Source organism: Xyrauchen texanus, chromosome 4, assembly GCF_025860055.1.
Source record: "Xyrauchen texanus isolate HMW12.3.18 chromosome 4, RBS_HiC_50CHRs, whole genome shotgun sequence".
In the NCBI taxonomy this organism is placed as follows: Eukaryota; Metazoa; Chordata; class Actinopteri; order Cypriniformes; family Catostomidae; genus Xyrauchen; species Xyrauchen texanus.
The window spans coordinates 27,840,090-27,853,850 of NC_068279.1; the positions used below are offsets into that span (position 1 = coordinate 27,840,090).

General features: G+C 36.8%; 1 protein-coding gene across 2 annotated transcripts in view; it reads right to left on the bottom strand.

The window, feature by feature from the left end:
• The window catches only part of LOC127636153 (misshapen-like kinase 1), a 63,206-nt gene extending 49,484 nt beyond the window's left edge, over nt 1-13,722 (bottom strand). For both annotated transcript variants that reach the window (XM_052116584.1, XM_052116576.1), the window contains exons 1-2: nt 12,114-13,722; nt 963-1,028 (exon numbers count right to left, since the gene is read on the bottom strand). In XM_052116584.1, coding sequence (XP_051972544.1) covers nt 963-1,028; nt 12,114-12,170 — 123 coding nt within the window. In that variant the 5' untranslated portion in view covers nt 12,171-13,722. The remainder of the gene's footprint in view (nt 1-962; nt 1,029-12,113) is intronic.
• Between the last annotated feature and the right edge of the window lie 39 nt (nt 13,723-13,761).

Genomic DNA, 13,761 nt, shown 5'->3' on the forward strand with positions numbered 1-13,761 from the left:
CAGCAATACTCAATCGTGTTTTGAATGATTCAGTGTTGTGAACGAATCGGTTGAGTCAAAGATTCAATGACCCATTCACAAACATCTGTCTCATTCTTGATGAATCGGCCGTTTGAACGAATCGTTTGAAAGAACGACTCAATAACTCGCTTAATGAAACCGCTTATCACCTGCATTTGCGCTCACTATCGACAAACCAATCAAATTTGTTCAAAACTTTTTTTTTTTAAATCAGTCCAAACACATTTAAATTTTTATTCAGGAGTATATACAAAACTCTAACTTTTTATGACAGTATTTAGTGAAAAAAAAATGTGCCCAAAAAAATTTTTTTCCCAGTTTTTTTTCCCTTCCATAGTAGCCTACTCGCGCGCCCCACCGGTTGAGAACCACTGCATTAGTGCATCTTGCTGAGAGTGCAATGACATTCTCACACACGCTCTCACATAGGTGGCATGCTATACTCTAAAATTATTTTAAACAGCATTATGCAAATTATTTTTTTTTTTTATAATTTTTATGTATGCATCTTTTATGATCACATATCAATTGAGAGACCACCTGGATTATTTGTACTTTCACAAAATGTATGTGACACAGCAGGATCATTGAAAATGAACTAGTGAAGAAAAAAAAATGTAATTAAAAAAAGGTAAGGACCTAAGCTATACAAATTACCTTATACATTCATACGCATTTAACCTAAAGACTTAATATTGATTAAAAAACATCCATAAAATGGATTTATGAATCAACTAGCCATTTAGCCAATTAGAATTACTATAATAATAATTTTATAGTCAATTTGTCCAAATAGTGTACATAATCACACACAGAATTTCTAATTGGTTTCTTCTAATTACAGAAATTTAGATTTCTTTAGCACTCAATGAGTCCTCTATTATTGCATAGTTTTTACCCAGCAACATTTTGTCACCTCTCTTTCTTCATTCCTATCTTACCTTGTACACCTGTCCGTAGGTGCCATTGCCCACAACTTCCACCAGCTCGAAGATTCCTGCTGGATCCTGTCAGAGAGAGAGAGAGACATTTTTTATAATTTTTTTTAATAAATGCAATCACACAACAACCTACCCAAACAAAGAATGCAGCAGGACAGTTGAGTTGTAAGAGTTGGATTCACTCTGAGGTAATTTAGTCTGATGCCAAAATTGTATTTTGAAAACTATTTTTCTCTATTCCAAAACATAGTGAGCTGTCGACAGAGTCAGAATTTTAATGCATTAGTGTGTTACCGATTTGAAGGCTTTTTCAAAAGGACTTAATAATGTGTAAATAATAAGGCAGCATTGCATGTAGCATTCTCGGTGAAGGTATTCCCAGAATACGCTGCAACGAGCTCCATGACAAAAATAAATACAATCCTAATTAACAGTATTTTACCCAAAATTTGTGTGGGCTATGTATATGCATTTTAAGGTCCATCAGAGTGTCATGTCATTAGCTTAGCAACATGCTAAAGCCAAACTCTATAGAAATCAATAGAGGGAGCAATGCACCTCACAAGCTTCTGGACCCAAATAGTTTACTTTGGAGACTCAGGATTACATGAACGACTTCCCGCAGGCTCAGAAATGCAATGACAGAATCATTCACTGCTCAGCTATTGAGAAAAGACAGTCATGTTTTAGTTTTTTTTCAAACCAAATGGTTTAAAAAGACAATTGATGCCACAGTGTTCCATGTTAGACCCACTGCTGTATGTAACTCTCATGATGCTTTTTGTGCCTCTTATGTGTGGCCTCAACTGGAGAGTGCAGTTTAAAACACGAATGAGTAGAGGGTTAAAAACAGCCAGCGCTGCTCTCATACGCATACACATTGTGATTCAATATGGCCTCGGTACAGCTCTGTGGGTGGACAGGGTTAACGTTCTTCCTCGCAACATACCACAATCATTTCTCTCTCATCTGCCTCCAATAACTGCAATCTTTTTCTCTCTCACCCTTTTCATTTCTCTTTTATCTCATCCTCTCTGTCTTTCTCTCTCTCAAAGAGATATGTAGTGCTGAGCTGTAACAGAGCAACACTCTCTCATGTGAAACATCAGTAAGAAACCGAATGCAAATGAGAACATAAACTCATGGGATTACAAATTTGACTTTTTACCACAAAATAACACATTTTATTTTTGTTTATTTTGTTTAAAGCCCTTATAATAACTAAACTGAGTTTACAAAAACAACTGGAGAATACAATTATTGACAAGATTGTACTTCTATTGGTCTCACTCTAGAGCAGTGGTTAAGGACTTTACATTGAATATCAAGTGGCAAACCAAAACAGTACTTAAATTGTTTACCATACAAAAGTAAAAAAAAATATCTTTAAAGTCAAACAGTTTAAGTCAGAAATGTACATACACTTAGGTTGAAGTCATTAAAACAACTTTAACCAATTTATAAGATTCCAGTAAATGATGTCAAGCCTTCAGGCAATTAGCTTCTGATAGGTGCATTGAATTGTAAGTGTGGATATATTTTAAGGCCTGCCTTCAAACTCAGTGCCTCTTTGCTTGACATCATGGGAAATCAAAAGAAATCAGCCAAAACTTCAGAAAAAAAAAAAACTGTGAACCTCGACAAGTCTGGTTCATCCTTGGGAGCAATTTCCAAATGCCTGGAGGCAACACATTCATCTGTGCAAAAAATAGTATGCAAGTATATACACCATGGGACCACACAACCATCATACCACTCAGGAAGGAGACGCATGCTGTAGCCTAGATATAATGTAGATTGGTGTGAAAAGTGCAAATCAACCCCAGAACAAGAGCAAAGCACCTTGTGAAGATGTTGGAGGAATCAGGCAGACAAGTATCTATATCCACAGTAAAACAAGACCTTTATCAACATAACCTGAAAGGCTGCACAGCAAGGAAGAAGCCAATGCTCTAAAACCGCCATAAAAAAGCCAGACTACAGTTTGCAAGTGCACATGGGGACAAAGATCTTACTTTTTAGAGAAATTTTCTCTGGTCTGATAAAACAAAAATTTAACTTTTTGGCCATAATGACCATTGTTATGTTTGGAGGAAAAAGGGTGAGGCTTGCAAGCCAAAGAACACCATCCCAGCGGTGAAGCATGGGGGTGGCAGCATCATGATGTGGGGTGCTTTGCTGCAGGAGGGGCTGATGCACTTCACAAAATAGATGGCATCATGAAGAAGGACATTTATGTGGATACATTGAAGCAATATCTCAAGACATCAGCCATGAAGTTAAACCTCAGTCGCAAATGGGTCTTCCAAATGGACATTGACCCCAAGCATACCTCCAAAGTTGTGGCAAAACGGCTTAAGGACAACAAAGTCAAGGTATTGGAGTGGTCATCACAAAGCCCTGAATTTATGGGGAGAACTGAAAAAGTTAGCGCGAGCAAGAAGGCCTAAAATCCTGACTCAATTTACACGTTTTGGCAAAATTCCAGCAACTTATTATGAGAAGCTTGTGAGAAGCTTGTGGAAGTTTACCCAAAACGTTTAACCTAAGTTAAACAATTTAAAAGGCAATGCTACCAAATCCTAAAAAAAAAAAAGTGTATGTAAACTACTGACCCACTGGGAATGTGATGAAATAAATAAAAGCTGAAATAAATAATTCGCTCTATTATTATTCTGACATATCACATTCTGAAAATAAAGTAGTGATCCTAACTGACCTAAGGCAGGGAATGTTTTCTACGAGTAAATGTCAGGAATTGTGAACTAAATATAAGGGAAGTGCAGTTGCTAAGCCTATTTACATGACTGTCTTAACTAGCAGTATTGTTAGTTGCATTTTATGACTTGAATTTAGCATTGTTTATTCCTATACTCTTTTGTCACAACCCACCAGTGGAGATCCACTGCTCTAAAGACCATGCTCTCAGGGAAAGAGAGAGGGGGTTACAGATAAGTAGGGAAATGAATACATCAGCAAATGAACAAGATGATTAATGGATATTAAGACTGCCAACAGAGAAAGGAGGACAGATTGAGAAAGGAGTCATAATGGCAAACACAAAAAACAACATAATGAGAACATAAAAATACAGCAGGAGAAAGGCAGATGGAAAAAGGTTGTTCAAAAGGTTGCTTATCCAGAGATTGTGAAACAGCAGAGAGGATAGATGGAGTAAGTGTGAAGCAACATCAGCAAGCTTTAAAAAATACAGGCTTTTTCTAAAACAACTCAGTGTTATGTCAGTACAGGTTAGAGAAAATCCTGACTTAATATTCATTCACTGAGAAACTCCACCTAAAGCATATTGAAACTTACTGATCCATCAGCAAATTCTTGATGAAATATCTTCATATATTAGTGAGAAAAATAGATTGACATTTCAGTTCTTAACCGAGAAATTAAGTTTTCATGGAAGGCAGCGAGTCTACTAATCATATCTCACTTCCCACTAAATTAAAAACTGCAATTCATAAAGGAAAAGTCTCAATTTTAAATTAAAAACTGTAAATCCAAAACAGGAAAATCATTATTTTAAAATTCAGAAAGTGTCGCTTTTGAATTCAAAATGGTAAATCGCACAACAGTAAAGTATTTGGCTTTACAATACCTAACTTTAAAAAGTGAATTATTTGTAAATTGTGTAATCTAGCCTTTCAAAGATTATGATAGGTAACCGTCAGATCCCTAGTTTGGTAGTCAGGGCACTGACCATGTAGTCGGCCATTTCTAAGCCTGTGCCATCCACAAAATCATTCCAATCAGTGCACTGAAACACTCACTCCCTAAAATTTCACAGAATGCAGAATAAAAACCAGGGAGCATCGATGCTGACTGCTTCCTTTCTGGAATAGTTGTTATGTGTTCTAAAGTATTTCAAGTTGTTAGAAGTGCAAGTGTATAAATATGACGCCAAAGCCTTATTTTCTCTTTAAAAAAATATTTTGTTTGTAATTTTCCTTTACAAATAATGTGCATGACAGAAAAGAAATATTTTTTTTTTCTAAGTTTAGAGTTTTTAGAACATACATACATAAAATACATTCCTATTCTTCATTTATGTAATTTATAATTTACAATAACACTGTACGTTATAATATCTACAACAAAATGCATGATAGTGTCATTTATACAGCGATGTTGTTGATTAATACAAGCAGTCTCCTAATGCACAATCTCTTAATCATGTCACAGGTGATTGAGTCACAAGTGTCCCAATGGTCAGTGGATGAACACCCTTGCCAGTGCCAACATTTCTGTCCATGATATACTGATTCATGACATACTGTATTGAGCTGGGGAGTGAGATGAGAGCTCTCATTCTCTTATATGCCTTTTAAAGAATTGCAACGATCAACCTGCAGGTATACATGATTGTGTAATTCATGTTTATAACAATAATAATAATAATAATAGTATTAATGTTATTGAATATTTTACAATCTCATAGAAGTGCATTCCTAAGTTCACACAGCTAGACAAACATACCCAATAAGACAACCTAAGGCTTGACATCTGAACTTAAGCCATTAGACCCAAAAGTAATGTCCATTAGAGTCAGCCTACTGCTATCAATATTTAAGCAAGACTAGATCAAGTTGCATCATTAATTGTAACCTCAAGAATGCAGCTGATAAATATTTGGTCCTTGCCCCAGCAGGCTTATCTAACAACTGTCACAAATGTGTCAGTAGGAAGATTTTGACAAGCTTCAGTTACATTTGTAAGATCTAACAGAATGTTCTAGTCATCTCAAATCATGCATTGCCATTGGTTTGTATTAGCACAAAAGCTTGGTTTAGGGTTGCCACGATACCAAAGTCTCAGTAGTCGGTACCAATACCACGAAAATGTCATGATTCTCAATACCAATTTTGACACCACAAAAAAAAAAAAAATGTAATGCTTTTGAACACATTCCTTTAGCCTATTTAACAAAGTTAAATGTATCAATGAAAATAATGAATTAAAAAAATAGCATGTTTCCTTTTTTAGGAGTGTTTTTTAGGAGTGTTTTTAAAAGGAAAAGTTCACCTAAAAATGAAAATTTGCATCCTTTACTCACCCTCATGCCATCCTTTACTTACTTTCTTCAGCACAACACAATTATATATATATATATATATATATATATATATATATATATATATATATATATATATATATATATATATCTGTGTAGGTCCATACAATGTAAAATGATGGTGATCAGCACTTTAAAGCACCAAGTACTTGCAGCCTCTCTCGTGATGCAAGTGTGCTGGCATGTTCAAATGAAAGCAAAACAAATGAAGCTTCTGACACCGTTATGTTGCAAATAAACAGAGCCACACTTCCGGCTGTATTGCATCAGTTCTCACATGAAAATAGCAATGTGCCTGTCATGCGAAATGCTTCATGTACTCGGTGCTCTCATAAGTGCATTGTAGAATCTGAATTTTTTTGCCAAGTATGCTTACACATACAAGGAATTTGTCTTGGTGACAGAAGATTCCAGTACAAACAATACAAAACAGCAACAAGACTTTTTAAAAATAATTTAAAAAAAATGAAAATTGCATAAATATTGAAAATAAAATAAAACATATATAGAAAACACAATAGACATATATATATATATATATATATATATATATATATATATATATATATATATACACACACATATATACACACACACACACACGTAGTGCAAATCTAAATACAAGTCGGTTATGTGCAAGGGAATGTAATGGCAGAAGAGGTTGGATGTGTTGGATGATATAAAAAGCCTAAACTGTGTATTGCACATAATTATTGCTCAATGGGGCAGTTTTAACTGTTCATGAGATGGATAGCCTGAGGGAAAAAACTGTTCCTGTGACTGACGGTTCTGGTGATCAGGCCTCTGAAGCCGTCGGCCAGAAGGCAAAAGTTCAAAAAGGTAGTGGGCAAGGTGAGTGGGGTCCAGAGTGATTTTTCCAGCCTTTTTCCTTACTCTGGAAGTGTAAGTTCTTGAAAGGAGGGCAGGGGGCAACCTATAATCCTAACAGTAGTCAGAACTGTCCTTTGTAGTCTTCTGATATCCAATTTCGTAGCTGAACCAAACCAGACAGTTATTGAAGTGCTGAGGACAGACTCAATGACTGCTGAGTAGAACTGTATCAACAGCACCTGTGGCAGGTTGAACTTCCTCAACTGGCGAAGGAAGTACAACATCGGCTGGGCAGGGCCTAAAGTTGGTCTCCCACTTTAGGCCCTGTGAGATGGTAGTGCCCAGGAACCTGAATGACCCCACTGCTGCCACAGTGCTGTTTGGAATGGTGAAGGGGGTCAATGTTGGTGTGTTCCTCCTAAAGTCCACAATCATCTCCATCGTTTTGAGCATGTTCACTCAAGGTTGTTTGACTGCACCAGACAGCCAGCTGTTTAACCTCCCTTCTGTATGTAGACTCATTGTCATCATTGTAGAGTGACCAGAAGTAGACAATTATAGTGAAAAGAACTTAAATATTGATCTGTTTCTTACCCAAAGTCATCGTATCACTATAGAAGATATTCATTTAACCACTGGAGTCATATGGACTACTTTTATTACGATTGCCTCTGCTTTTTGGAGCTTTAAATTGCTGATCACCATTCACTTGTATGGACCTACAGAGCTGAGATATTCTTCTAAAAATCTTTGTTTGTGTTCTGCTTAAGACAGAAAGTCATAAACATCTGAAATGATGGGTGAGTAAATGATGAGAGAATTTTAATTGTTCAATTATTCCTTTAAAGTAGGACCAAATTAAATATTTTTTTCCCTAAATTGTCCCCCCTCTCCCCAATTCTGTTTTTCTTTCAATTTTTTTTAAAGTTTATTTCAATTTCATCACCAAACTGGTGTCTAATCAAATCAATTAATAAAGCTTTAATCAAATGAAAATTGAACAATTACTTTTCAACACACCATTGCATTTTGTTTTTATCAAATAAATTGCTTCAGTAAAGATTCCCACCAAAGGTAGCACTAGAAATAAATCTTTATCAGTCACACACGGAGTTCTAAAATTTCAGTCCTGTTATATTTTTATCTTCTAAGTTCTACCTGTAATTCAACCACTGCAGATTTTTCTGGCTTTGCCTGTTACATGCAGCTTTTCAAGGAAATACATTTCCAATCTGAATATTTGAAAATGTGCATACATAATTTTACAGAACATTTTCAGTGTGCCTTAAATCACAAAAAAGTGTCTCAGATGATACGCACACATCTCTGAAGCTCTAATACAGGTACTCCTCTAAAATAACTGACAATTCTGCTCCAAACGTAATGTCTGCATTTACGTTATATGCAAGTAATTGGCAGAAAGAGAGACAGCGAAGTAAAAATGTATTCACTAGATTAAAATGCTTTTCCTGTTTTTTTTAATCTCTCAAAATGATAGATAATATTTTATATTATCCATCAATGTTAAAAAAAAAAACTAAAAAAAAAGGTAAATGGAGATTTTTGGTGAACGCAATCCCTAATCCCCACAGCATAATCCAAAACACAAAATGTGTCTTCTTTTTGTCAAATAAATTGCTGCAAAAAAGAGCATTACATTACAAATGAACATAAACTTCTATTCAGAACAGCAGCACTCTTGCTTGTGGAATATTGCTTAAATTATTATTATTATTATTACAGGAAATATAACATCATGCTATACAGTAATAATATATTTCTGTCATGATTTCTTCAATTCTCCATCAAGCTTTTATTTATAGGCTTTTGCGATTATGTGTTTTTGAGGGTATAGTTTTACAGTTCCATATAGGACACTGATTATATGGCCAAGTGTGATTTTTAAGCACAAAATTCTGCAATTTAATTATATAATTAAATAGTCTGCATACGCTGTATGCTTCAGAATAAATGTGTGCTCTCTTGTGTCGTCTACTACAAGGACAGTGCCAGTGCTCATTAAATGTGTTTAAAGCAAATGAGCAGCTTCACACATTCACTTTGAAGCTTGCAGCACATGTAGACTGTATATTAATTTAATTAAACTGCATCCTTTACATTCATACGGCAGATGCTTTTATTCAAAGCGACTTACAAAAGAGGAATAATACAACATAAGCAATTCAACTAAAGGAGACAGTAGTACAAAAAAAGCTGCATTACAAAGTTTCAGTTGCATCAGAAAAATACTATCCAAGACAGATAACAAATAATTTGCCCTTAATCACACTAGGACAAATCACAACTTAAATTTGATTAACTGTCCATTTCTTTCTAAAAGGAGTAACACAGCAATTGAAAGCAATCGTCAGTCAATCAGAGTGCGCGTTGATACCAAATTGACTGTGTTCGGATCTGCCGGTACTGCAGAAGCACTGGTACATTACATCTTTTTTTATTTTAGTATCGACTTGGTACTGATGTACCGGTACTTTTGACATCACTAGCTTAGTTAATTACATTATGACAGTATCATTATTATTGGATGTTTTGGTTTCTGTTATGATGTCATTAGCCTACTGCCTCATTTACATATGCCTCCTGACCTTCAGATGATTGCTACTATGCTACAGACACATTTAAATGTATGTTTTCACAAAATAGATGGATTCAGACACAAGCCTGTCACCTGTTTTTCAGCTAGATTTGATGCTCTGGCAAGTCTGAGCCTGACGTTATTTAAAGAGCTCCTTGTAAGAACTGAAACTGAGATGACCACAGGTGAACAGTAGTTTGAAGGCAGTTGTTCTCAGGTTCAAAAACAATACAATGAAATAAACAATGGTTGTGTACAGTTCTAGCTAGAGGGCCAAATGTAAGGCAGATGGCTTCTGATCATCTGAATTCTGTTTTCTCCCCAACTGTGCATTGTGTGAGAGATAGACACACACATATATCTGCATTTGTGCGTATGCAGTATGTGGGTGTTATATAGGACAGCTATCAAACAATGAGCTCAAGTGAATCATCAAGCTCACAGTACTCTTTCTCTCACTAGGGGCAACATTACACACAGTACACCCTGCAGAGCCGTGCCCAGTAACTCACAGTACCAACACAAGTGAAAGAGAGTTACAGACAGAGCTGTACATTCCTGGCTTATTTACATCTGTTTGACAACGCAAGTGTTTCACACATAATTGCCCAAAGGAATAGTTCACTTAAAATTAAAAATTCTGTCCTCATTTACTCTCATTTCATTCCAAACGTTTGTGCCTTTCTTCCATGGAACACCAAAGGTAAAATTGTGTAGAATATCTTGGGCCATTGTTTTCTCTATATTACGAGAGTGAATAGGGACTAGGACTGTCAAGCACCAAAACTCAAATTAGCTCATGCACTCTAATCCTAGTCAAGCCAATTCATCAGCAGCCATCTTTGGAATGTTTACAGGCAGTCTGGGCAGCTATGTTCAATGTAAACAAGTGGCATAAAAGTACAGCTCCAATCTACTTGAATGGGGAAAGACCGAAATATCCAAAACGGTGGGTCAAAATTACAATCAAAGAACACACTTAAAATCAAAATCTGACAACATTGGTTTCATAAATTGTGCTTCTTTAGCTCAGATCACACAAACCCTGCTCATGTGCATTCTCGAGTTGACTGACAGGCAATGTCTGTTTCTAAAAGGTGATTGGCTCTTTAACATGTAAAGAAGAAAGACTTCCTTTTTTACATCCATTGGTGTTGCAATTTCTCCCATTCATTTTAATGCCAGTGGTCAATCTCAGCTAAAGAGTCCCTGTCCTACAGTATTCTGAAGCCATACAATAGCTTTGTGTGAAAGACTGAAAGTCATAAAATTAAGTCGAAAAGCATATTTATATTTATTTTATGTTCCATGGAAGAAATAAAGTCATGTGGGTTTGGAATGAAAAGAGGGTTAGTATATAATTACAGAATTATTATTTTTAGGTGAACTATCCCTTTAAGTGTCAAAAGAGTGAAGGATTTTGTGTCCCCCACAAACGAGTTACTTCCTGTCCAGAAGGTCTGGCATGATACCTGCATATTCAAAAACAAAAGAGAAACTATGCATCTTTGTGAATGGCAGATAGTTGCCTTATCTATTTGCAGGGAATCCCCAAACTAGAGACAGTAATTAGCCCTAACACACTGGATTAGCCATCTGCTAACATACCACTAATCTATGACTAGATTAGCTTTCTGTCGCACATGAACTACGTATAGGGACTATTCTGAAATGCTCCATGTTAGCTGTTCTACACCTAACATGCATGTTATATAAGATGTGAACAAAAGCCAGTCATTAACATATGAAAGGCCTTCACACATGACTGCCATCACTTCTCACAACCAGCAAAATCTCAGCTGCGTTAATCCATGAACATTCACAGATATTTCTGCATATGTGAGGTATCCGTTTTTGTCAGGAAATTAACTTTTCTTGTTTTTCCACATACATCCAGCAAGCATGAAATTCAGCAGGTGCTTACAATGCCCATATTTTTCCAAATTTGACTCTTCTCATTCAGTGGTAGATACAAGGTTAGTAACTTGAAAAGGATTAGGCTATCTGTTTGTAGACACAGACTGCCTGTACTACTCTGGATTACTAAAGTATTGTATCAATCGGTGTTAAAATCATTATATTTATAATCTAGGAAGCTACAAGTACAGCAGACCCACTGAAACATTCAATAAACTCACATTGTAAATTATAAAACATGTATTTATGTTAAAAAAAAAAAGAGTGGTGATTGAAATGTAATGTTACAGTGGTCTTTTGTCTGGTATTCCCCACACAACAAGGGCATTATTCTAAGTGAAAGCCTATTTGGTGTCAACACTGATTTTAAATGTAAGCCCTCCCAAACCACAGCTCTCTGTGCGTGTGCGTGTGTGTGAGAGAGAGAGCACTACTTAGGGTATGTACTGCATGTATGTATTGTAACTCAAAGAAATACTAAACACTCCAGGCCTAGTTTATCTTACATAATACAGGCCCAAGGACTCACCTGAAAAATCAATAACAATACAGTGACAAACCTTTTTAATCCTTTGCGTTTGCTTTTAAATGTTCTTTAATATTTATAGGCTACAATCCCTTTCACGTGCCTCCATAACACATAATATTGACTGTGATGATATTCTGATGGATTTATTTCAGTGTGAAGGCAGGTAAACACACACACACACACACACACACTCACCCGCAGGGCGGACAGGTCGATGTCATCCAGACTCCGCGTAGGTGCGTTTTCTGACATGTTTACAGCAATTTCTGAAGGAATCGAGGATTAAAAATACGTGGTCCAAAACTGCAGCTAGTCGTATTGTGATTTATTTTCCACAAATGTTTATTTCAAAGGACAGTTCAGGAAAACTTGTGAGCTTTCCGGAGAAACATTTGGCTCGTCCCCGTCGCGAGCAGTTTAACCGCGTGCGAAAACAGCTGCAGGATTTCTGACCGTCAATATGTGTGAAGAACAAGAGGTTCTTCAAGGCCAACTGACCCCGTTCTTGAGACAAATGTTACCAGAAAATGGTCGAGAGAGCCTAGCGAGCGTTTTCAGATGATAAATGGCTGGTCTTTAGTCCTGAAGACTGCATGGCAACATTTACAAGAGCTTGGAGTGGCGCTCAGATCCGATCAGATGTACCACACTGCGCGCGGTCTCTACACTCATTTTGGCAGAATGCGTAAACTAAGCCAAGCCCACCTCAGTCAAAGAACACTATATTTATATATATACACACACAATCAGTATAAATCAGAAATATCTCAATAGAAAGGTAAAAGTTAAAGACAAGTGAGTAGCCCAGCTCCTAAACAGCGGCTCTCGCGCTATCCGCGTCAATCTACCACCACCTTCATGTTACGGCGCAACCCACGCACACGCCTTAAAACAGGATTTCAATCTAGATTTCGAGGTCACCGCTAGCCTGAACAAATATCCGCAGTTTCCAAAAGTATCTACAATGCATTTAAGCTTGAAATATGCGGTCCTAGTGTCGAAAACAACGAGTGTTTACGTCGAATAATTTTCCGCCCGCCTTGCAAACTTTCGTTCCCTCCTGCCGTCAGTCAGTCAGCGGCAACTCCCGGTTGTGCGCACAACCCTCCACCGATTTGGTTGGAGAGAAAGAGAGGGGGAAGAAAAGAAAACCATAAACAGTGCCTTGTTTTTTTTTGTTTTTTTTATAAGCCCAGGCCCTTTATCTCAGCGACTCGTCACGACGCACACACATTACTATTGAAATATTCTTGAACGATTTTTCTCAGGACTCTTGGGAATAAACTTTGTCCATCCGCTGTAATGTCTAATGTTTTAGTCTCAGATTGAACTTCTCTCTCCACTGTCTTGGTATGATCCTTCCTCCTATTCCTACTTCTGCTCTCTGTGGTCGGGCTGTGACGTCTCTCCTCTGCAAGGAAACTCAACATTATTTTCCAAGCACTTCCATTATTTTCCTCCCCCTACACTTCTCACTCCCCTCTTCCTGAACTGTGCTACGGTGCTACAATAGGGACAAACTTCCTGAATAAGCTAGTTACAACGGAGACAGGTGGTGACAGGATCTATCTCTCTCAGGCTCAATACAAAACCGAAGCCACAGCAACTATATAAATATTTATTCAGACGGAGAGCGTAACAATAATTGATTGCGCAATGGTTTGTGACGTGGTGATAATTTAGTCTGTAATCCAAGAACATATCTGTGGCAAACTGGTTTTATGTCACAACATCGAGGAAAAACTTCTAAAAATCTTTGTTTGTGTTCTGCTGAAGAAAGAAAGTCACACACATCTGGGATGGCATGAGGGTGAGTAAATGATAAGATCATTTTCATTTTTGG